Genomic DNA, 24,229 nt, shown 5'->3' with positions numbered 1-24,229 from the left:
CTGGATTCTGTTACTGGATTAAAGGTATTTACCTAATACACAAATATCTCATATCATCACTTCCAAACAGTATTGCTCAACTGGCCCTTTCTCTGTACTGTTCTCCTTCCTCCCTTTTTATAGCCTGTTCCTATGACCACTCATCTGTAAACTTATTTTTCCGGGAATTGTTGTATTTGGAGGAGAAGGCAGTGAGCCTATAATGGGTATAATTTTTGAGAGTAATAGAAATATATTATAAAATCATTTCTTGCATGCTTTGTTATTAATAAAGAATTTGGGATATTAGGTGCCACCTTAAAATAACATGGGAAGCTTTGGTTGCAGTGAAAAACATCAGCACGATGCAAGTACAGGAATCTCACTTCCAGGCTCAACCATAATCTTAGAGTTCCCATGGGAGGCTGTTTCACACTATGGTTAGACAGTTATTTCTTTTCCTAACTGATGCAAAAAGTAAACAATTTTTATCTTCATTAAATTGGACACCTGTTACTGGGTTAAATATTCTAACCTCCAGATTCCCAGGAGAGACTTTGATTCTGTTCAAAAACTGACGCTCCTTAATTTTGACTTTTGCACTGCTCCTAGTGCATGTTCTTTTAGATGTTAACATTGCCCCCAGTCTTTCTGGTGATAGGTGACATCTCTTTTTGAAGCCCGTCACCCAGAAGCAAGGAAAAGGAACAGGACAGGCAGAGCTTCAAGGGTTTTCTGGGAAGAGATGGTATACGTTTGTAACTGGAAGAGATCATGAGGTGTGGCATGCCCTGTCTCTGGTAATGAGCTTATTTAGTCCCTTGTTTAATGTGATTGTCTTCTTGACCCTCAGATCAGGTCCGATAGAGATAAAAACCTCTCTCTACGGTACAGCGTAACTGGGCCGGGAGCCGACCAGCCTCCAACTGGTATCTTCATTATCAACCCCATCTCAGGTCAGCTGTCGGTGACCAAGCCTCTGGATCGCGAGCTGATAGCCCGGTTTCATGTAAGATTTCAGCCAGCTGATAATCCTCTGTATTAATTCTCTTCCAAATATGTGCAGGGTTTAACATTTGCCTCTCACATCAGTCTTAAAGCTTTGATCCTGAGCATTCTAACACCAGAAATGTACTTGTAGCCTTTTCAATAATTTTTAATAAGTTTACTGTTTTCATAAAATTGATGAATGCTCGTGGTAAAAAACAAATAATGCCAAAGAAAAAACTAAAATTGCTTAAAATCATATTACTGTTTACATGCTGATACTTGCCTTCAGATACGTGGCTAAGAATTTATAAGAACAAATTTACATGAAAGAGGTCAAAACTGTTTCATATAAATTATATAACGATCACAACATTTTTAATGGCTGTATAGTATTCATTGAATATATAAACTATCATTTTAATAGCAGTTTCTTATTAATATACATTTATGTTTGTCATTTTATCTGCTCCTGCTGGTATTATTATTACCATTAGAGTCATAGAAAATGGATAGCACATTTTTATTTTGTTATTTGTTGGTCATATTAACTCCAGAAAGATGTGCCATTTTGATCTGCCTACTGGGAATTAAGATTTCCCTTTTCCACATAACCCTGCCAATACTTGGTTTCATCAATCTGCCAGTCTGAGCAATCTTTTCTTAGATATATTATCTAGTTATATTTCTTATGCTAATTTTTGTGTTATTTTTCTATTTTATTCATTTTCCTATTAAGTTATAACAGCTTTTGTATATAGTTATATGTTCATATTTTTTAATACACATATTTGTTTGAAACTGATTTAAAAATAATATTGTAATGAGTATTTTAAAACTCAAGAATTACCTAATATTAAAGTCTAAATTCCAGAAAGCATTTTTCTTTCATTTTTTTCTAACCATGGTTGCACATTTTTCTGGAACAGGATTTCAACAATTTTTTCATGCATTTAATATAGAAACCTAAACTGATCTTTATTACTTCTCCAATTTCTATATGAATTACTAAAACTTTTAATGAAAGTATCATTTTCTCTTAGAAAAGAATATTGGCACATTGTAAAATCTTTTCAAATAATACAGAAATGAAATTTTTCAAATAATACAGTATTAATAAGAAAGTGAAAAGAATTTGAAATCCCAGTACATAAAACTAACCATTTTCTTTTTTTTTTTTTTTCCCTTACTTCGGTGATATTCTGTAAGATATTTCTCTGTGCATAGATTCATAAATGTATTGTTTTGAAATTGGGATCATTCTCTGAAACCAGCTTTTGTCACTTAGCAATCATAAGATTTAGCATCTTTCCATGTCAGTAAATCAGTTTATTTATATCATCATTTTTGATTGCTCTAACATAATTTTAAGTAATTACCTACTGGTAGATATTTGGGTAATTTAGTTCTTTCTATTTTATTTTACAACTACTGTATAAATAATGTGACAATGAACATCTCTCTGTACATTTTCCCATTCTATCCTTGGAAAAATGTCCTAAAATTAGAATTATTTTGATAAATATAGTGAAATTGTTCTCTAGAATAGTTGTGTTGCACTACCTTCCCACTATATAGTAGATACTTTCCACTCCATTATCAATTCCAGGCATTATTTATTTATTGCCAGTACTATTGGTAAAAGAATTATCTTGACGTTTTAAGTTGCATATGTTGAATATCGTGATATCCTTACTCCTGTCTTATGTTGAATTTGGGCAGGGGGTTGTTTATCTTTTTCTGTACTTTTAAGAACCTTTTATCTACTAGCGTTGTTAATACATGATTTGTCATATTTCCCCTTTTGTTGTTTGTTTTTAAACTTTGTTTATAGTTTTTACCTTACTATAACTTATAGTTTTTACATGGTGATGTTTGTTGTTGTTGTTTTAATTTTATCAGGCATTCTGGCTTTCCAGAGATGTTTATAAAGGGTTTTCCTGCTCCAAGATGCTAATCTCCTCCATTTTATCTGTTTTATTTATTTATTTATTTTTGCCTCTAAATGTTCAACCTCTGTGGAGTTTAGTTGAGTAAAAGAAGAAAGGGATATAGATCCACTTTGTTTTTCCTTTACGGCCAGTGCCGTTATCCCAACACCATATATTGAATTGGTATTCCCATTGATTTAGCATGTCATTCCATACTTCTTACTCCACCTATGCATGTGTTTGTTTTTAGACTCTTATTTTTCTCATTAATATACTTGTTGAATTTTTGCACTTGTACAAACTCTTAAGATTATTGAAGTTTTGAAAATTAGTAAAATATTGATATGTGGTAGAGCAAGACTCCCCTAGATATAAACAGGCAAATAAGCATATAAAAAAACTAAAAATGTTTTAAATCCGGAGTATCACTCAACTCCCTCCTCCCAAAGGTTGTTCTATCAACCAATTCTTCTAAAATCCTTAAGGAACATGTAATTCTAATGCTTTTTATATTGTTCTAAAACATAAAGAAAGAAGTAAAACTTGCAAGCCTTTCACAAAAACAACATCACATTAATAGGAAAGCTTAATAAAGTCAGCACACAACAGACCAGTCCTTAATTAGACTAGTTTCTAATTTATGAATACAAGTAATATCAATATCAAAAATTCTAAATTATCTCTTCTGTACGAATTCTCACTATCTGAACTTCTGTGGTTAAAACTCAGGAAATAAATATTTTCAGGTCAATTTTGGGGTAAATTCTTCATCTCCAGATTCTCAGTACTTGCACATAAATGAGCAATATCCATAACAAAATAGAATTAATTATAGAATGGCCAGGATAGTTCATTATTAAGAATCTCTTAATGTAATATAATGTATTAAATAAGTCAAGGGAAAACGGGATTCTTTCTGTAGGTGTTGAAAAGGCCAGTGTAATAAAATTTACATTGTTTCATGTGTTAACCTCTAAATAAAAAAAGGATATGTTGATGATTCTTTAGGTTGATAAAGCATATCCGACAGAAACCAGCAGCCAGCATCATACTTAACAGGAAAATCATAGAAGCATTCTCTTTAAAAGAAACAATTCAGTGGAACAGTACATAGCTTTTGAAAAGATTGAAATGGTTTTCTATGTTCCGGATGAAAAGATTTTGAAGATATTTTGCCAAGAGTAGCTGAGTGATTATATTTGTTTAAAAAGGAAGAAAGGGCTTCCCTGGTGGCGCAGTGGTTGAGAATCTGCCTGCCAATGCAGGGGACACGGGTTCGAGCCCTGGTCTGGGAAGATCCCACATGCCGCGGAGCGACTAGGCCCGTGAGCCACAACTACTGAGCCTGCGCGTCTGGAGCCTGTGCTCCGCAATAAGAGAGGCCGCGATAGTGAGAGGCCCGCGCACCGCGATGAAGAGTGGCCCCCGCTTGCCGCAACTAGAGAAAGCCCTCGCACAGCATCTAAGACCCAACACAGCCAAAAATAAATAAATAAATAAATAAAATTTAAAAAAAAAAAAGTGTAAAAAGGAAGAAAAAGAGGGCTTCCTTGGTGGCGCAGTGGTTAAGAATCTGCCTGCCAATGCAGGGGACACGGGTTCGAGCCCTGGTCTGGGAAGATCCCACATGCCGCAGAGCAAGTAGGCCCATGAGCCACAATTACTGAGCCTGCGCGTCTGGAGCCTGTGCTCCGCAACAAGAGAGGCCGCGATAGTGAGAGGCCGGCGCACCGCGATGAAGAGTGGCCCACGCACGCCGCAACTAGAGAAAGCCCTCGCACAGAAACGAAGACCCAACACAGCCATAAATAAATAAACAAATAAATAAATAAATAAAATTTTTTTAAAAAGGAAGAAAAAGATAAAATTTCTAGAAAAATACCTATAATATTGAGAACTCAACCTTGGGAGAGGAACAACTGTCTTATGTACTTTTAATATTTATGAGTGAGTGACTTTTACAATTAAAAAAGGGTCAAAATTCCTTGTACACACTTAATTCTTTCTAGATTCTTGCCTTTTCTCTTGTTCTCTATGACTATTCTAGGCCAGTACCACATTTTTAATTACCCTGACTCTTGTACGGACTTAGCAAAAGGATTTGGGAGCTGGACAGAACTGGCTTTGGACAGGGGCTCTGTCAATAAACAGAGTAAAGTTACTTAGCTTTTCTGAAGCTCAGTTTCCTTACCTTCAAATGTGGATTTGTTTCTACCTCACTCTTCTGTCTATATATTAAACGAAGTAAAATCCATAGAGCTCTGAGCAGGGTACCTAGCAGATAGCAACTGGCGACCTTTTGCTGCTCCATCACCCCTAATTATATAGAGTTTGGCTAACTTAAATTTTGATGGGACAAATAGCTTTTTTTTTTTCCCTTTGGCCATACCACGCTGCTTGTGGGACCTTAGTTCCCCAACCAGGGATTGAACCCGTGCCCTCGGCAGTGAAAGCTCGGAGCCTTAACCACTGGACCACCAGGGAATTCCTTTTTTTTTTTTTTGATGGGACGAATAGCTTTTGGTTTTCGGTCCATCTGTGCTGTTTTGGTAGCATGGGTATGTTGTCTTGTATCTTCTCACTCGAGACCTAAATGTGTTAAATTGTTTTGTTTTCTAATTACTCTTGCAGTTGAGGGCACATGCAGTGGATATTAATGGAAACCAAGTGGAGAACCCGATTGACATTGTCATCAATGTTATTGACATGAATGATAACAGACCCGAGTTCTTACACCAGGTTTGGAATGGGACGGTTCCTGAGGGATCAAAGCCTGGTAAGTTCAAAGATCATAATTTGGAGATTGCTTGAGGAAATGCAATGTAATCCAACACGTATATAAGCAAGATAAGGAGAAATCACGTGAGCCTTTTGTGTCATTTTCTTTCATTCATGCTGCTTTTAGGCAAAAAGGAAGGTAACTTAGGGAAAAACAGATTGAAGAGAGAAAACAGAAAAATACCCCTCTACTGCCCACAATAACTTTTTCCACCTTTGAAAAAATACATGCTACAGTATCTGACTCTAGACTATGAAATCTATACAATCCTTTGATTCTGCTATGGGTGATAAAGGCCATGCAGCTAGAAAGTGAGCATTGGAAGACCAGGGGCTTTCAGTTTGTAAAGTGTAGATTTTATCTTATTAGTCGTAGCAGCACCTAAAACAACTGGAGTGTCTTAAAACACGTGGCGTTCCTAGGACCAGGCAGTGGGGCAAAACCAAAAGCAGAGAGGGTGCTTGGTGACAGCTGAGACTGCTGTTCTCTAGCTACACAAGATACTTACTTTCAGGGTGACCCTAATGTCTTCTGCAGCCCTTGCATTTAAACCAGTGTCATGGAAAGTGACCTAGCCTAGAAAGAGCAGTTGCCAGAAAGCCTCTCGCCATTGTGAAGTGATATTTGACCAAGATTTTAGATTCTTGTACTGAAAACCCTGTAAACTTCAGTCACAGTGGAATACCAAGGCCAGAAAGGTCTCTTGAGTTTGGAAAACTTGTGGACAAGAAAATCAGTTGGGATAGAGATGGTAAAAAGAAACATTTTGCCAGCTTTCCTGAGATGTTTGGGTATTTAGAGAGACTTAATTAATTATAGTTTAATATTTTGTATGTAAGAAAGCCTCGACATTTAAACTTACGCTATGCGTTTCCTTCGTCATCTATACCGGATTTGCATAAGCCAATTTATAGATAAAGCCAACTATGCCTTAAACTGGCACTTTTCCTGGTCCAAATACACTTGTCTGTATCCTCAGAAGAGTGGGGTGTGCAGGCAGCTGGGTGGGAAGACAGGGGCTGTGCCGGAAGTTCAACCATCTGTGGCTCTGAGTCACATTTCAGAGTCGCATTCGTCAGTATTTTAAAATACAGGAAAAAAAAAAAAATCAAAGCATGTTAAACATATCCTTACTAAAACACAAGGCTTTTACATATATTCTAAGGATAAATAAACGTTGCGCTTTTTTGCCTGGGGAAGGTTTTTGGTCTTTTAAAAAATCATTCATTCTCTTTTTTCCTCTATTATTTCTAATTTTATCAAAAGTATTGTTTCATAAAAATTGTCAAAAATAAACCATTACAGATATATTTATTACGCATCTGACCATGAATTTCCATAAATCCCTCCCATAAATAAATGACTCTCAATGATCAGGAGACATAAAGACATTTCATGAGTCGATTTCCTGCAATGTTCTGTGAGTTTGAAAACATCCTTCTAGGCAAGGTTTGATAATGTCATGAATCTTGAGTTAAACTAAGATGCAATATTGTAAGCAGTATTTGGTTCAAGATTCCAAAACATATTTTTTTTGTTTTAACAATTCATCCATTCAACAAATGTTTATAGAGCACATGCTGTGTGCCAGGCAGTGTTCTGGCACTGTGGATACAGCAGTGACAAGTTAGTTGTGCCCTGTTGGAGCTTAAAATCTAGTAGAGGAGAAACGTAAAAGGCAAACAAGCAAGTAAATGTGCAGTAAAGTTTTGGGAAAAAAATAATCAAAGTTGGCATATAATCAAATAGGGTGTCTTGTTTAGAGGGACAAGCTCTGAAAAGAGATTTGAATTATGTGAACAAGCCTTAGTTAATTCTGGGGCAAAAAAATGAACCCTGTAGAGGGAACAGCAACTGTAAAGGCTCTAAACTAGAACTGACCATAGGGTACTTACAAAGATGGTAGGCTGGAGATGGAACATTTCATAATCCAGTTCTTATAAAGATCACAAAGAACAAACCATCTTTAATAGTAACTATTTTTCTCTCTACTTCTCAATTGCACAGTTTGTCTAGCTAGTTGGAATTTATTTGATCCTGGTGCTTTGTAGACTTCCTTTCCACAATATCTAGTAAATTGAAGTCCCTGAGTTTGTTACAATGTTCTTTTAATCTCCTAGGAAATAATGAACCACAATGCAAAACTCCCTATTCAATGTACCAAAACAGTCATGCATGGAATGATTCCTCACGACCTCAGTAAATGGAGTGTGTGTCCTTATGCAGCCGGCTTACTTTCAGAAAGTGACTTAGGCATTGGGGAGAATCATGCCCAGCATGTCATTTTAGATGTTACTGCATAACGGAAAAAATAGGGCAGAGGGAAGGCATTGGTGGCCATAAAAGAAGTTTCAGATGGCATCTATGTTACTTATTATTTGCATTTTATATCAGTGAAGGTCTAAAGGGATTCTTTCTTTGAATCATACAGTGAATTTGTCTTATAAGTATATGGAAACATTGAATCTTTATACATGTAAATTAAAAAAAAAATTTTTCCTTTCAAGCATCTCAACCATGTTCAGTATTCTTTGAATTGAGTACTGTTCTTATCAGTAGTGGTTTTTTTGGTTTTTTGTTTTTTAAATTATTTATTTATTTATTTTTGTCTGTGTTGGGTCTTCGTTTCTGTGCAGGGGCTTTCTCTAGTTGCGGCAAGCGGGGGCCACTCTTCATCGCGGTGCGCGGGCCTCTCACTGTCGCGGCCTCTCTTGTTGCGGAGCACAGGCTCCAGACGCACAGGCTCAGTAGTTGTGGCTCACGGGCCTAGTTGCTCCACGGCATGTGGGATCTTCCCAGACCAGGGCTCGAACCCGTGTCCCCTGCATTGGCAGGCGGATTCTCAACCACTGCGCCACCAGGGAAGCCCATCAGTAGTGTTTTTAATCAAGTCTAAATGATTACATGTTGCTTTGAAAAAGTGGAATGAAGATTGATGGAGAAGGTAAATACACCTTCCGTTTGGGGGACGCTGACATGACGTGTGACCATTCATTTTCCATGTCTGCTATGTCTAGGAACATACGTGATGACGGTCACTGCGATTGACGCTGATGATCCAAATGCCCTCAATGGGATGTTGAGGTACAGAATCCTGTCCCAGGCACCAAGCAGCCCTTCGCCCAACATGTTTACAATCAACAACGAGACTGGGGACATTATCACAGTGGCAGCTGGACTAGACAGAGAGGTAAGCCAACCGACATCTGTATTTGAATTTGTTTGTAATCTTAAAAGTGCACAGGGTCACATACAGTTTGTCTCCAGGTAATAACATCTCCACAAGATTATTCACAACGCTCACGGTCACGAAGAAATCTGTTGTACTCCTTTCTACAGAACTTCAAGTTTGTCAAATGATCTATGTATACTGGATAAATCATTGGTGGTCCATGTAATATTTAATGTGATCATTGACTAAGTTTTGCCAATAACCCTCTGGCATCTAATTTTTACAGTTCTTGGCATTTTCTGTTTTCCCTCATATTCAAAGGTTTTGGTGAGGAATTAAGTGAAAAATCATGCCCAAATATACATAAATTTAGGATAATTTTTAGCATTCATATTTCTAAGAGGCTACAAATAACATGTATGATGAGTTTCTTTGTGGCCTCCTGATTTAGTGCAGAAGAGATGGTCTCCTTCCCTTTAACTCTAAGATTAACTTATTTAACAGGTTTGAACACCAAGAATGGCATTCATTCTGCTGACAAGCCTTTAAAGTTATAAATGCAGAGAAACACATTTCTGGCCTAATATTTTGTTGCAAAGGCATAAAATCTTGACAGTATTGAACTATTATGTAGTATCACAGGCTGAGAGGGAATAGGTATTTCAGTCATTCCAGATGGGTCATCTTGCTGTGACAGACCTGAGCCCACCGTGCTCCGGCACCCTGCTGTGTTTTGTTCACGTGATTCCTTCTGCCAGGAACGTCTTGCCCATTTTTCTTGATCTTGAACCTTCCAATTCTTCATGCTGCCATTCAAGCCCTGCTTATATCCTTTCCTGAAAACTCTAGCCCTCACAAAGTTTTTACACCCTTTCTCCATTAGGTTCTGACCATTTTCTTAGAGATTCTCAAGGTCATTATTGACCATCGGTAATTACTGTGTGAGTGAATAATCCAGGTGCCAACTCATAGAGATCCGTGCTTGTAGATTTCTGGCTGAGCCAGCTTTTATAGTGATAAGACCTCATATTATGTGTGTCAAAAGGAACCATTAGACCTACCATAATAAATACTATTGACAAGGATTTTAGGAGCTGGTTTTTATGATGCTTTACTTGCCTTAGTAAGTAGCACCCACTTGAATTGGATTGAAGAAAACATTACTATTGCAATTCATTATATACGCAAGATAGTGCTAGCAACACTTTAATAAAGTAATATGAGCCAATCAAGATTACTTAATTCACAACTGAGCTGAGACCTTACTTAGGAGTTAGATGTATGGCTATTACATTATGCTTATTAATTCCCACGTGTCAACAATTCTTCCTCTAGGAATGTTTTGCACCAGAGATTGTTGAAATTTAGTTTTTGCAGTAATACCTTTAGTTCAATGATATTTGGAACACGTATGTCTTTACACCTCTTCCATTACTGTATGAAATACTATTCTTAAATGTCAGTAAATTCAGCATGAATGCTATATTTTATATGAGAATATGGTATATTTTTTAATATTGTCTCTTGAGTGCCAGGCTGCTCACATACTAAGTAGGTATAGCTCATCTCCCAAAGCTAATATTTCTCTTTCATTTCACACTCTCATTGTGAGATACAGAAATGGGACTTCATCTTGTTTTCATATGGTAATATTCCTATCACATTTAGCCTCACTGTTTTATGAAAAGCAAGAGGCATAGAGAATGAAAGATAGTTTTGCCAAAGCAAACCAACTGTATTTAAAAATCAAAGAGACTGTATTTAGTTTAGAGGGTGAAAGTCGGAAGTCAGGCTGTACTTTGGGTAAGTATGTCTTGCGGTGAATGGAAGCAGCTATCCATGAGCCGATGAAATGAATGTGGACGTGAATTCGAAACTGGTAAATCACGGGTTAGATACAGTATGAGAAATTGCTCCTTAACAGTGAAATTATTAAACACAACAATGAGTTACTAGGGAAAATTACAGAAAACCTTCCTTTCCTGAAAGTCATTTAACATGGGGAAAATATATCTATCTTGGATGGTTTATGGTAATTCTGCCTGAGGCCAGGGGTACATTATTCTGACTTCTCCAGGCCTCCGTGCAGGCTGGAGATGCTTTTATTTCTATTAGAATTCACAATTTTCTTTATGTCGAGTCATCTCCGTTGTCATCCTCCCAGGATGGATGACACCTTTAAGTGATTCCTAATCACTGAAATGCTTACTGAGATTCAGCTTTTTATTTACCTTTCATCTCCAGGTTTAAAAAAATTCCAATTCTTGGGGTTTTTCCAGGCCTAAAGCTGTACCCACCATACTTGCCATTCTTCAATTTTTTAATCTCCACCTGATTTCTTTTTTTTTTTTTTTGGTTTTCTAAATACATTTTAAAAAATTTATTTTATTGAAGTATAGTTGATTTACAATGTTATGTTAATTTCTGCTGTACAGCAAAGTAATTCAGTTTTACATATATCCTTTTTATCAGTTTTATAAAATATTCTTTTTCATGTTCTTTTCCATTATGGTTGATTACAGGATATTGAATATAGTTCCCTGTGCTATACAGTAGGACCTTGTTGTTTACCCACCTGACTTCTTGTTGCCTGACTTGGTGGTACCCATTCCTGGCATTTTCTTCTTTTCTCCAGCTTTTATATGTCCATCTCCTGCCCTTTTCGGTCAGGACTACTGATGAGTTACCCTCTGCTTCACTAGGTTTGAATAATTCTGGCTTTGCCTGTGATGGGCTATTTGACCTTTAGTGTATTAACCTGAAACCTCAGCTCCCCCATCTGTAAATGGGGGTGATAATATTACATCTACTCCATGGGATGGTTGTAAGGATGACATAACGCAAGGCGGAAAGCGTTCAGGACAGTGTCCAATACGTATTAACTCTCATTTTCCCTGCTGCCATCATAAATCCATTCTCAGCATCCAGTGGATGATCACCATCACCTTGACTCCTCATCATAATTTTTCTCATGATGAAGAAAGAATTATGCTTCCTGTTTTTCACGCCAAATAATACGTTTGCTCGTGCCCTCAATTCTGTGTTCTCTCCTGAAGGAATGTTCTCCTGTTTTCTGTGGTCTTGGTCTTCCCTCCTCTGCAGGTTCCCTCCTGCAAACCCCACTGGTTCCTTCATAATCCACAACCCACAACATGAAGTCAGAGCTCTTTTTTTTTTTTTTTTTAATTTTTGTTTATTTTATTTTATTTATTTATTTATGGCTGTGTTGGGTCTTCGTTGCTGTGCATGGGCTTTCTCTAGTTGCGGCAAGCGGGGGCACTCCTCATCGCGGTGCGCGGGCCTCTCACTATTGTGGCCTCTCTTGTCGCGGAGCACAGGCTCCAGACGCGCAGGCTCAGTAATTGTGGCTCACGGGCCTAGTTGCTCCGCGGCATGTGGGATCCTCCCAGACCAGGGCTCGAACCCGTGTGCCCTGCACTGGCAGGCAGACTCTCAACCACTGCGCCACCAGGGAAGCCCGAAGTCAGAGCTCTTTAACGTGGCGCTCCAGACCCTCTAGGACACTGGTCCCAAAGCCTGCTTTAGTCCAAGCTCCTAGAATTCCTTACGTCCTGCTAAGGAGCCAGTGGTGCCCTCTGCCCATACAGCCACATGTCAGTCCTTGTACAGATCTGAACTTTTCTGTTCTTCTCTGTCTTTTGTTTCCCCTGCCTGAAGATTTCTGTCCCATCTCTCTATAGAGCAGGCTAATCTGCACTCTCCAAGAGCCAGTCCTCAGCCCCTCCCCAGGGCACACACAGTGGCGTGTGTTCCTCCAGATACACAGAGACTGTCTTACATGGACATCATATCTGCCTTCTAGCTCCCAATATTCATTGAGGTCCATGTGCTCCTCTTCTTTTCACCTTGAACAGGAACCTGGAAGAAAAGTTCAAGTTTTTCGATTTTCTTCTTGTCAACACCAGACTCCTAAGAAGGGCAGCCCATACTCACCTCTCACTCCTACCTTGTCCTGGTCTCCTTGGAATCTGGCTTTCCGCCTCCTTCCCCCACTCAGGATTCACTCAGGCCGTGCATATATTCCCACTTGCTTGGAGGGCACTCATATAGCGCAACCATTAATGGTACAGACTCTGGACTCAGAGAGACCTGGATTCAAATCTTTTCTCAGCTGCTTATGACTCAGTGTCAATGGGCAAGCTTCCCTGGCTCCCTAAGCCTTGGTTTCCTTCTCTGTAAAATGGGAATGAAAACAGTCCACCTGCCTTACAGGTTTATTCTGAGGACTAAATGAGACACAACGTATAGTGTGGTGCATAGTTAGTGCTCCTTCACAATAAATGTTATTTTTTTATTATCAAGGCCCTTAGAACAATGCCCCGATATACAGTAACCATTCCAAAAAAATTTTTTAGCCCACAAACTTACAAGGTAGATAGCACCGTCAGCCCCATTTCACAGATGAGGGAACTGAGGCTTTGCATTTAAGAATTTGAACAGGGTCACAAACCTGCACTTCCCTCCCAAGTTCTCAGACATTCTTACTTACTTGTCCATCCTTGAACTCAATGCATCTTTTCAAAAGCAAACCTATCATCTCCCTAAATCTGTGCTTCCTGAGGAATTTTCTATTTCATGTGATCAGTGTGCCACCTCCCCAGTTTCCCAAGATCATGGTCTATATACCTCCCTTTCCTGTGCCCTGCCATCCATCCACTGATTGATTTAGCCGTCAAGTTCCTCTCAGTTTACCCCCCAGAATGCGTCTTGCATTCATTCCTCCCTCCAGCCTTGGAGGACTGGTTGAAGGCACCCTATGAAAGGTTCCTCCCATCACTTCTTCCTCCTCTCACTATGGTCGCATTGCACATTTGGCCCTGTGACCCATTCATATTTGTCTCTTTCACTTAATGGCAGCAAAGCCATCTCTGGTTTTGTTCATTATTTTGTCCAGGTAAGCACTACACTGCCTGGCATCTAGTAGACATTCATTAGATGTGTGCCAAATGGATGACTGAATGTTCTCACCTCTTCGTTCACTTAGAGCACTCGAGTTCAGTGCTCTAGTTTAAAAAGTGTGGCACATAAGTATAATGGTTTTAACTGATACACGTAGGGAAGCCTCCAGGGAAAACCAGAGACCACAAGTCTTTTAGATGCTACTCCATCAAGTAGAGACTGCCAGAGCACAAGCATTGTATTGTGTTTAGTTTTAGAGTTATATTTATGGCAAGTGATGCTAGTTTTCCATTTACTGTACTTTTACAATAAATTGTTTTTTAAAAGGGAGTTCACGTCAAGATAAATAGTAAGTGACTCATGGTGTGGAAATACGAGGATATAGCAGAATTGGGAAGATGGTATATGAATCAGCTTAGCGGTTTGGGAAACAGTGAGCTAGTTTCTGCTCCCAGTATATATGTTTTAATGAATAAATGATAGCTAGCCATGTAAATAAGGAGATGGTTTTTCCCAAACCTGAAATGATTTTTATAATATAATGCAAGGCCCAAGGTTTCCCATACATTCATCCACCAGCTACAGATTCAAAAGCATTTGTCCCTTGCTTATGCTGTGTCAGGCATTACGCTATATGCCAGGGACGTAAACGTCTGCAAAGCAATGACCCTGGGGAGGGGTGTGGGTATGTGTGTGTGTAGCCGGGGAGGACAGACAGATGGACTGATAACAGCCTCAGAAACTAGAAACAGTGACAGAGGTGTGTCCTGAGTAGGCAAACAGCTCTTTCTCAAGGACTTTCAGAAGTCATCTCTGAGGTGACTTTAAGCTTCGTGTTTGCTAGGCTCAGATAAAGGGGGAAGGGTATTCTGGGCCAGGGTTTCTCAACCTCGACTCTGTTGACATTTTGGACGGGATAAGTCTCTGCTGTGGGAGCCTGTCATGTGCATCACAGGTGTTTAGTAGGGTCTGTGGTCTCTACCCATTAGACGTCAGTAGCACTACCCAGTTGTGACAACCAGAAACGTCTCAGGTTATTGACAAATATCCCCTGGGGGAGATGTAGGGCAAAATCACTCCAGTTAAGAACCACTGATTCAGGCAGAGGAAAAGGCCAAATGCAGTGGCGCAGGGATGCGATAGGCATTTGAAGATAAATACAAACAGCTCAAGGTATGGTGTCAGTGAATGGAAGGTGAGAGCTTTGGTGGGAAAGGTGAGTCACAGAGATGGAAGGATTGACAGCAAGCAGAGGGGTTGAGACTTTGTCCTTTCTAGAACAGAAAGCAAGGAAATGTTTTTAAGTGAAGTCCCCTTGATCAGATGCGAAACTATGAGGGTGGGAAGTCAAATTCTTACGAAATCTAAATGTCAGTCATTCAGAACCAGATGCCAAGTGACTAAATTAGGCAAGAAGCTCTAAATACTTTGGTTGTCTAAAACATAGACTGTGATGACTTCCTTACTAAATGTAAAAGCATTTTACCAATCAGGCACTTAAAATTGGAGATTATATTATTTACCAAGTTGGTGTTTTTCTTTACTCGAAGAAACACTGCATTTTAGAAATAACAATGTTCTTTTGTAACTTAGATATCTCAAGACTAGCTTGAAGCAATAGGAAATTTCAAGTATTAGCTACTGAGCCCAATATTTCAGCTCAGTGGAAAATTGTACATATTATGCTTATATAATTCTAAAGATCACTGTAAAGTAGACATTAACAAAGAACCATATCTCCAGATAATACCTATGTACGTTTTTTATCTTCTGTAAAAAATACCATTTTTTTTCTTTTTTGAGAATGTTCATCTGTTTCTGCAAATAGCAGTCAACAAAAATGGCATTTCAAAGTCATAACAAATTTTTATTTTTCATGATTTTTCAGCTGGGAGGCTGAATTGAATGCCCTACAAAATTCTCTTGTTAACTGTGAGAGCATTAAGCTGAAATGACACTCTTGATTGGGAATGGAAATCATTGAGAAATATTTTAGCCTATATAAGCATTATGGTGAGGGGTTATGGGTTAAGAAAAATTTAAATGGCTCAACCAACACTGTTCCTTTGTTTCTTTTTTTTTTCCAATCAAAAAAGTGGGTGTTTTTTTTTAAGACAAAGGAAAAGGAACTGAAGTAACTGCTAGAGATTGGCATCTTGGTGGACAGACACTAAAAATTGAATGTGTGAGGTTTGACTTTCCCTCCTACCCCTTTCTTTGCCTTGCCTTTCTCACTAACAACTAGAGCAAAAGCTACAATTTGTGTCTGTTCTCCCTAAGCTCCAGAAATCCCTCAAGAGTGGCCATTCATAATGTTGGCTATATTTAGAATTAGAGAAAACTACTCTTTGCAGTGACTGTTTATTTTTGTATGAAGAAGTGAGTTTTGTTGTTTTAACATTTTTCAATGATCTATATTTTTTATCTGTGCCAATTTCCACAGAGATTTCTAATGATTTTAGGTATTTGTTTTGTTTAGGTTTTCCTAATACAGAACTTCATCAACTAGTGCTGTAGACATCTCAGACGATCTCAAGAGTTTTCTCTTAGATACATTACAGCTGAATATGGCTCCCCTTTAAAAACTTCAGTCTGGAATCTGAAAGCAGTGATGCCTATTTGATATTAACCATCTATATGAAAATGTATCCGTATTCATTATAGGTCTGTGGACCCAATGAGTGTTATGCCCAAATAGCAGTCCACTGAGTATGCAACTATTAAATACCTACTGTGTTACAAAATGAAGGATATAGACATAAACCCTTTATTCTGGTTTTGACTTCATTTAACAATGTCTCTCTCCTCTATAGTTGTAAATAATATACACTAATGGAAATTAGGAGAAAATTACTGTATCAACCTTGTTATCATAGAAACAACATCTGTAAGGATATATAAAAGGAAAGCATATATACTTCATGAATTATATATGCTTTCTTCTCTCTCTCAAGTTTCTTTATTGTTTTCAGTATCCTAAACCAAGTAGAAATTAACGTATGAGAAAGTAAATACAAACCACATGACTTGAATGCTTGATGACAATGTTGTGAAGTTCAGAAGAAAAAGAAAGGTTGAGACCAGATGGAAGTTTCAGCTTCGCAGTGAATTTCACACATCTGCCGCGCTTTCCTTTCCGCCAGTAGAGGTGAAAACATATAGTTAAATCTCTCTAGACAAGGACCAGACCTGTGCTTCACAAGTTAAAGTAAACTCCACTTGGGAAATTTTGAGTCCTGTTAATCAGAGTGAATAATGCTATGCTTTCCGTGTGTAATCAAGAGCCATTTACAGAACAACTGTTACGTCTTCTTGAGGAATTAGTTTCATTTAAGTTGTTATCTTTATGTCTTTTTAGAAAGTGCAACAGTATACGTTAATAATTCAAGCTACGGACATGGAAGGCAATCCCACATATGGCCTTTCAAACACAGCCACGGCTGTCATCACGGTGACAGATGTCAATGACAATCCTCCAGAGTTTACTGCCATGACAGTAAGTACAGACTGTCACTCACAGAAGTCTAGGCCTGTGGTCCATTACTGAGAAGTTTTGTCATAAATAATAAATGCGTTAAACAGAGCTGGAACTTGCTTCATTCTTCTCATTGTAGAATGGCTACTGACTCCTAAGTTTCCTGTCACTTACACCAGGGTTTTAAATAAGGCACCGAAGTAATTTGTTTTTTCGTTCTCTCCAAGTCCACTGATAAAGTTGTTAAAACATGCTGCCTGGAAGAAATGCCCTAAAAAGACTTTATGCTGTTATAACAAAATATTTATAAATATCTTCAGGTGCACGAACCACGTGACTGATAGATGCTACTTTGTCAGCATATAATTATGATCTCTTGAGTAAAATGAATTCCTTCAGACAAGTCCTTTCCTCCTACCCACGCCCCCCCACCATTAATCACTCACAGAAGGATGCTAATTTTAATAGTAATGAAACTGTAACATAATTTCAAAAAAAAAATTTGAGGGCCGAAAAAAGTTATAGTATATTTAAAGTCAAACATAAATGCTGTGATTACCTGCATTACTAATCTCCTCGTTTAGTGTGGATAATAAAGATTTAATGGGGTGGTAAAATCAGGGCAGTGTGGTCGTCAAGACACACTGTCCTTCAGCCGTGCCCGTCGCTCCTCTGACTGAGCTTTGTCTTTTCTTATAGTTCTATGGCGAAGTCCCTGAAAACAGGGTAGATATCATAGTTGCTAATCTAACTGTGACGGATAAGGATCAGCCCCACACGCCAGCCTGGAACGCCGTCTACAGAATCAGCGGCGGGGACCCCGCCGGGCGCTTTGCCATTCAAACCGACCCCAACAGTAACGATGGCTTAGTCACCGTAGTCAAAGTAAGTGCGATGGTCTCTCTGATGGCCACTCTGCAGCAACCCATATATGCCACCTACCCCTTAGGTTGTTATTGAATCTCAGGACTTTTTTCTTTTGAACATCTCTGAATCTGAGTTAATGTATTTGGAGGAGTCACGTCTGTTATTTTTCACTTACGCCAAGGCCAACATAGATAGTCTCACTTTATCCCTGGAATATGATAGTTTTTCAGTCATCGGGGAGTTTTAACAGTGAAGACAGGACAGCCCTCAACAGTGCTGTCAGTGCCATGGATGTGTTAGTGATATGTCACATCATGGATTTTTGATGGCCAATTGATAGCTATTAAGAAGGATGCCCCACACGTACTATTCTTATGTCTACAGGTTGCTATTAGAGTATTGGCTCAGGGAACAAACCAGAAAATATCACAGACGTAAAACAGAGCGAATGTAGGCAAGGAGAGGGCCTACGCTCTTAAAAGGTTTTGAATTTACATTGCTTTTTTTTTTTTTTTTTAAGTATTAGCTTGCATTTCCTTTTGTTTTTTTTTTAATTTTTTATTTAATTCTGGCTGCGTTGGGTCTTTGTTGCTGCACGCGGGCTTTCTCCAGTTGTGGTGAGTGGGGCCCACTCCCTGCCATGGCACGTGGGCTTCTCATTACGGTGGCCTCCCCCATCGTGGAGCACGGGCTCCAGGTGCACTGGGCCCCAGCAGTTGTGGCTCACGGGCTCTAGAGCACAGGCTCAGTAGTTGTGGCGCACGGGCTTAGTTGCTCTGCGGCATGTGGGATCTTCCCGGACCAGGGCTCGAGCCCGCATCCCCTGCATTGGCAGGCGGATTCTTAACCACTGCGCCACCAGGGAAGTCCCTACATTGCTGTTTTTAAGTGCTATTTTCAAGACTTTAAGAAATTGGTTCTTCTGATCCTTAATTGTCAAAAAAATAAAACAAAGCTGAGCGCCGGAAGTAAAAGGGATGTTAACTTCAAGGGTAACAAATAGATGGTGCTAATGGATGGAAGAGCTCTTTGAAGCGATCATCTCTTTTTAGCCACCCAGGGAAGAGAGCTGCTTCTTTGCCTCGCATCCCAACATTCTTGATTCGTAAGGGAACCTGAATGTTGGTCTTACAGAGAAAGGTGTACCAAGGGCTCCGTTGCCAAGAATGTTATATGTGCGTGAGTAGAACGGTAATCTCCCCCTTGAGGTGGGAGTGGGAAATTCTCTGAACACAGCATAGTGAGTGACAGCACCACCCTCTGTGTTCGAATCCCAGCTCTGCCCTTTCTAGTGTTGACAACATGGCAGGTTTTTTAAGCCTCAGGTTCTTACACAGACAGTGAGGAGATAACTGGTACCTAAGTCTCAATGTTGTTCTGTGGGATAAGTAAGCTTAATACCCATTAAAGCTCTTAGCATAAGTAAGTGTTGTCAGGGATGTTTCATGGAGCTAATGCGCTTACTCAAAAGAATTGTCTTCTTTCCTGGCTTCTTTGCCGTCTTGTTGAAAATAATTCAGAAAGGGAAGTTGAGCTGGGGATTGTAGAGTGAGAGGGAAGAAACTCTGAAGAGTTGAGGAGGTGGTCTAGGTGAAGAAACTGGTGTGGTCTGTGCTAATATTGTGGCTTTCTCGTAGCTGCTGCCCTTGGTCCTTCTTAGACTCTCCAGGATGGCATGAGAGTTCTCAAGCTCCTTTTTTCATACTCTTAATGCACAGTAATGCTTATCTGCACCTCAGCTAGAAGATGATCAGGGAAATTAAGAGGGAAAGTCCAGTCTGGTCCCTTGACTCCTGGTAACTTTTCTATTGACAGTGGGATTCAGTGGAACTCTGGAAGTTAATATTTACATTAAGGTTATTTGTGCATTGCCTTTATCTAGAGTGGCATTCTTAGATTTGGGATTTGTACAGACCAGTAAAATCCCCAAAATTATTTTGGAAAACAGCCAGAAAAAATAAAGTTTTTAGTTTGCTAGCTAAGGAAAAAATAAAAGTCCTTCTACCTACAAACACTACTGTTTATTGAAGGTGTATATGTGTGTGTACTCTAAAATGTATACTTCAAATTATGAATGATACTTTTAAATAGAGTAAGTTTAGCTTCATGAGGAAAAAAAATCACATTTTCTAGTTTTTGTTTTGTCCACTTCATCACAGACTGGTAAAAGCTTTCTTGGATGAGGATTGGTCTTTGTACCAATGTTTGAGAGTACAATCTACACCATCATGTTCTCACTTGATCCCAGATTATTTAGTATTTTTTATTTTTGGTCAACAGTGCTGTTCTTAAGAATAACTAAGTTGTTAGATGTAGCTAAATAAATGCAGTGTGCAATAGTAATAAGCATTATTTTGTGAACATAAATCTTTGAAATGCCCAAGATATATAAATATCTTTTATAAGTAGGTTAAATTGTGATAAATGTTTCAGTCAACGGCCATGCTAATGCATATTTTCCAGAAATTTGAGAGGAACCTATGGTGTAGTGAATGAAAAATTAATGTTTTAGAAATGGAGTTGCTAGAAGGATAAACTGCAGAATGCAAATATTCTCATTTCCTGCAAAAATATGGTTTCTCCTTTAAAAAAATTTTTTTTATTTTTCCAGCCAATCGACTTTGAGACAAATAGGATGTATGTCCTTACTGTCGCTGCAGAAAATCAAGTGCCATTAGCCAAGGGTATTCAGCACCCACCTCAGTCAACTGCAACTGTGTCTGTCACAGTTATTGATGTGAATGAAAACCCTTATTTTGCCCCAAATCCTAAGATCATTCGCCAAGAAGAAGGTCTTCATGCCGGTACCATGTTAACAACGTTCACTGCTCAGGACCCAGATCGATATATGCAGCAAAATATTAGGTATCAAATGCCATTTTGTAATTTACGTTCTGTTCTATGCTGTGCACAAAATCTATTCACCATCGGAGTGAGAAATTTTCATTAGCACCCAAACTCCTTATTACAAGATTATTTTTAATTCTTTGATGAAGTTTCTTCAGCGGCTCCATGAGTATATTATATCGGAAATATAAGAATGGATCTACTCATGTATTATTTAAAGAAATAAGTTTTCAGCCTCTTTTCTTCTGTCCTCTTTCCTTTTTTAAAGTCTTTAGTAATAATTGAGCCTGTGCTTTTATGCCAACCATCACGTAAAGCTTCTCCTGTGAGTAAATAGGGGAGTCTCAGAAGCTTATAACATTTATCTCTTCCCCGCACATCAGGAAGAAAAGAAAACTCATGCCAACACCAAGATATAAGAGCTAACTATTTTCATCCCTCACCTGTACAGTGGTTATAGGACTTACAAAACATATCTGTAAAGATTTCCAGCCTCAGCAAAGTGTAATTTATCCTTCCTAATGCGGGAGTAGATGGTTGGCAGAGCATATTCCATGTGACTATTATCTATCACTGGTGATGGTAGCTTTTAAAATTAGCTCATATTTTATTTAACTTCTTTCAGAACTGTTGCTAACAGATAAATAACTGCGTATCTTCTTCATTTCTCTATACATTGGAATCAAGATAGAGAAATAGCTAGTGCATAGGTATTCTGGACTCCTGCAAATTTTTACCTCTCAAAACATAGGATATGTTTTCCAATTTGTCTATTGGTTTCCCAAGCTTGAAAAGCTTATCCCCACCCCAAATAAAAAAGGAGGTTAAGCTGATAGAGATAAATCTGCTCAGACCATGGGACTTCCCTTGGAGGGTGTAGTTCTGAGACGTGGCCCAGGTGGGGAGATCCTAGGAGGAATGGGAATTTGGGAGGAGTGGGGGGTCTCCCCACTGTGACCACATCTCCACCATGATGAGGTGGTAAACGTTTTAGGAGTGTTCTGTGATAGAAAATTCAACTTCTATTAAAATTTCTCTTAAGCCCTATACCTTAGGACTCCTGCTCACTTAGAAGATATATTTGAGTTATTTTTTTCTGCACCGATGCTATCCTATGAACTAGATAACAGCTTAAAATCAGATCCGTCAGATCCCCCTTAACCCCAACCTGCAGTACGGAGACTGGGCTCCTCGTCTTTCCCCTGGAACACCTATGCAATGTTTCCTGTGCGCCTGCCCACGCAGCACACAACCTTCATGAACTTCCCCAAACCACTGCCACAGAAATTCTTTCCCGCGTTACAGCTGCATGTCCAACCATCATCTACAAAAATGCAAGTCAACGCACTGGTTTCATCTGGGACGAAACCTGAAAAATAGGCTTTATTTTTTAAGTGTCGTGTGAAAAATATTAAATGTATTGTGCTTTCATTTTGTAGATACACAAAATTATCTGATCCTGCCAACTGGCTTAAAATAGATCCTGTGAATGGGCAGATAACTACAATTGCTGTTTTGGACAGAGAATCTCCAAATGTGAAAAATAATATATATAACGCTACTTTCCTTGCTTCTGACAATGGTACGTAATTAAATATAGTCACTGTATTATCCTGGATGTTGTTAAGAGCATAGAGCCTTATCACAAATGCATCATGAGGAAATGAAGTTTTCTACAAAACCCAGTTGTCTAGAAAAGTGTGACCTTCATTCTTCTAAGGCCACAATTTCTATTTTCCATTTCCACTGGGCTTTCTGTGATACATTCCCTGTCTTCTGTAATGAATGTTCCCAATGTCCTTATACCCTCCGTGGTCACCTAGTATTGTGATCACAAGCCTTTGTGGTTTTTCTGCCCTGCTGCACCTTGATGCCTCAGTGGCCCAGACACTGTGGTTTTTGAGGTGGTCTTTTTATATTTCTTCTAGTCAGTGTGTTTGCTGCCATCAGTTTGTCTGTATCTAGCATTCTTCCTCTTTCTAATTCTCTACCTCTACTCTGCCATAGGCTAGGAAATTCTAAATTTCATGCATAAATTGAAATAATTGAGTACTTGAGCTTTAGTACGTTGGTTTTGAAAAACATAAACATATAGTTTAGCATCTTTTTTATTTCTGGGTCTCTGCTGGATTCTAAATGGCTGATATTAATAGAGAGCACTTTTTTTTAGATATGTAAGATGAAAATGACTCACGTTAAACTGGAGTTAGACTTGTTTCAGCTCTCAATATGACATGGTTTAAGAGTGAAGCTTTGAAGTTCCACCTGACCCCCAGGGTCCAGACTCCAGTTCTATCATTTTCTAACTGCAGGACTGGCAACAAGGTTTTAAATCTGTCCATTTCCTTTTTCTGTTAAATAGGGATAATGGTAGCAGTATATAACTCATAGTGTACAGGGGAAGATAACAAGGCTTGTACACGTAAAGCTTTTAAAACAGTGCCTGGCACAAACTAAACACTCAAATAAACATTTCTATATGTGTTAATAGTTTTAAAACTGAATCATGACCATCTTTTAAAATCATTTTAATGTTGGACTATGGATGTTAGCTTCTAATAAAAATAGTAGGCTTTTCTATTTGGTGGCCGAGATATGCAGTTTGAAAAATGTTGCATATCAACATTTTTGATAAGAACAGTTTCAAAGAACCTTTCCAAATCCTGTATAATGAGATTCAATGAGTTCATTATCTGTCAGAAATCTACAAGGTGACAGGGCCAAAGCAATGTTTCTTATCCTTTCTGATATGAGACCTACTGTTCAAATATTTAGAATTGAAACTTGACAGGACCCTCTTCTGCCATTTCACATCAAAGCACAGCATTCGTGTCTCTTGTATATTGTCTCGCCGTATGTAAGTGGTAGCTTTCTCCACAGTGAAACTTAAAGTAATATATCTTGCACCATTATGTTGAGATTTAAAGAGCTATAAAATTATATGTATATATGTTGGTTGTGAGTTACAACCAGATTTTTCATTCACCAAGGTGGATTGTTTTCTACTTGAAAAGGTGTTTGATACAAGAGAGGAGTGAGCAGTTAAACCTGTGTAGCTGTGATGCTTTGCAAATGCACTTGACTTTAAATCACAAGACTGGATTTAGAGCCCCAGTTCTGCTCCTTAATAATTGGACAAGCTATTAGAATCTCTGTGCCTTTGTTTCATTATTGATTGTTGTTTTTGCTGCTTGCTATTCTGTGAAGTTGTTATGACAGTCAAATAGTATTAAATGTGATAATAAATGTGAAACTAACTCAAACTACAAAGA

At 38.6% G+C, this 24,229-nt stretch overlaps 1 protein-coding gene across 1 annotated transcript in view; it reads left to right on the top strand.

The window, feature by feature from the left end:
- CDH2 (cadherin 2) overlaps positions 1-24,229 on the top strand; it is a 214,408-nt gene that overhangs the window by 154,296 nt on the left and 35,883 nt on the right. Inside the window, exons 5-11 of the mRNA XM_059894434.1 lie at positions 833-988; positions 5,529-5,673; positions 8,694-8,866; positions 17,127-17,264; positions 17,943-18,128; positions 20,722-20,975; positions 22,397-22,539. Of these exons, the coding sequence (XP_059750417.1) occupies positions 833-988; positions 5,529-5,673; positions 8,694-8,866; positions 17,127-17,264; positions 17,943-18,128; positions 20,722-20,975; positions 22,397-22,539 (1,195 nt within the window). The remainder of the gene's footprint in view (positions 1-832; positions 989-5,528; positions 5,674-8,693; positions 8,867-17,126; positions 17,265-17,942; positions 18,129-20,721; positions 20,976-22,396; positions 22,540-24,229) is intronic.

The sequence above is a fragment of the Balaenoptera ricei genome, chromosome 14, assembly GCF_028023285.1.
Source record: "Balaenoptera ricei isolate mBalRic1 chromosome 14, mBalRic1.hap2, whole genome shotgun sequence".
In the NCBI taxonomy this organism is placed as follows: domain Eukaryota; kingdom Metazoa; phylum Chordata; class Mammalia; order Artiodactyla; family Balaenopteridae; genus Balaenoptera; species Balaenoptera ricei.
The sequence above is the reverse complement of the archived record's forward strand: the minus strand, read 5'-3'. Positions and strand labels throughout refer to the sequence as shown.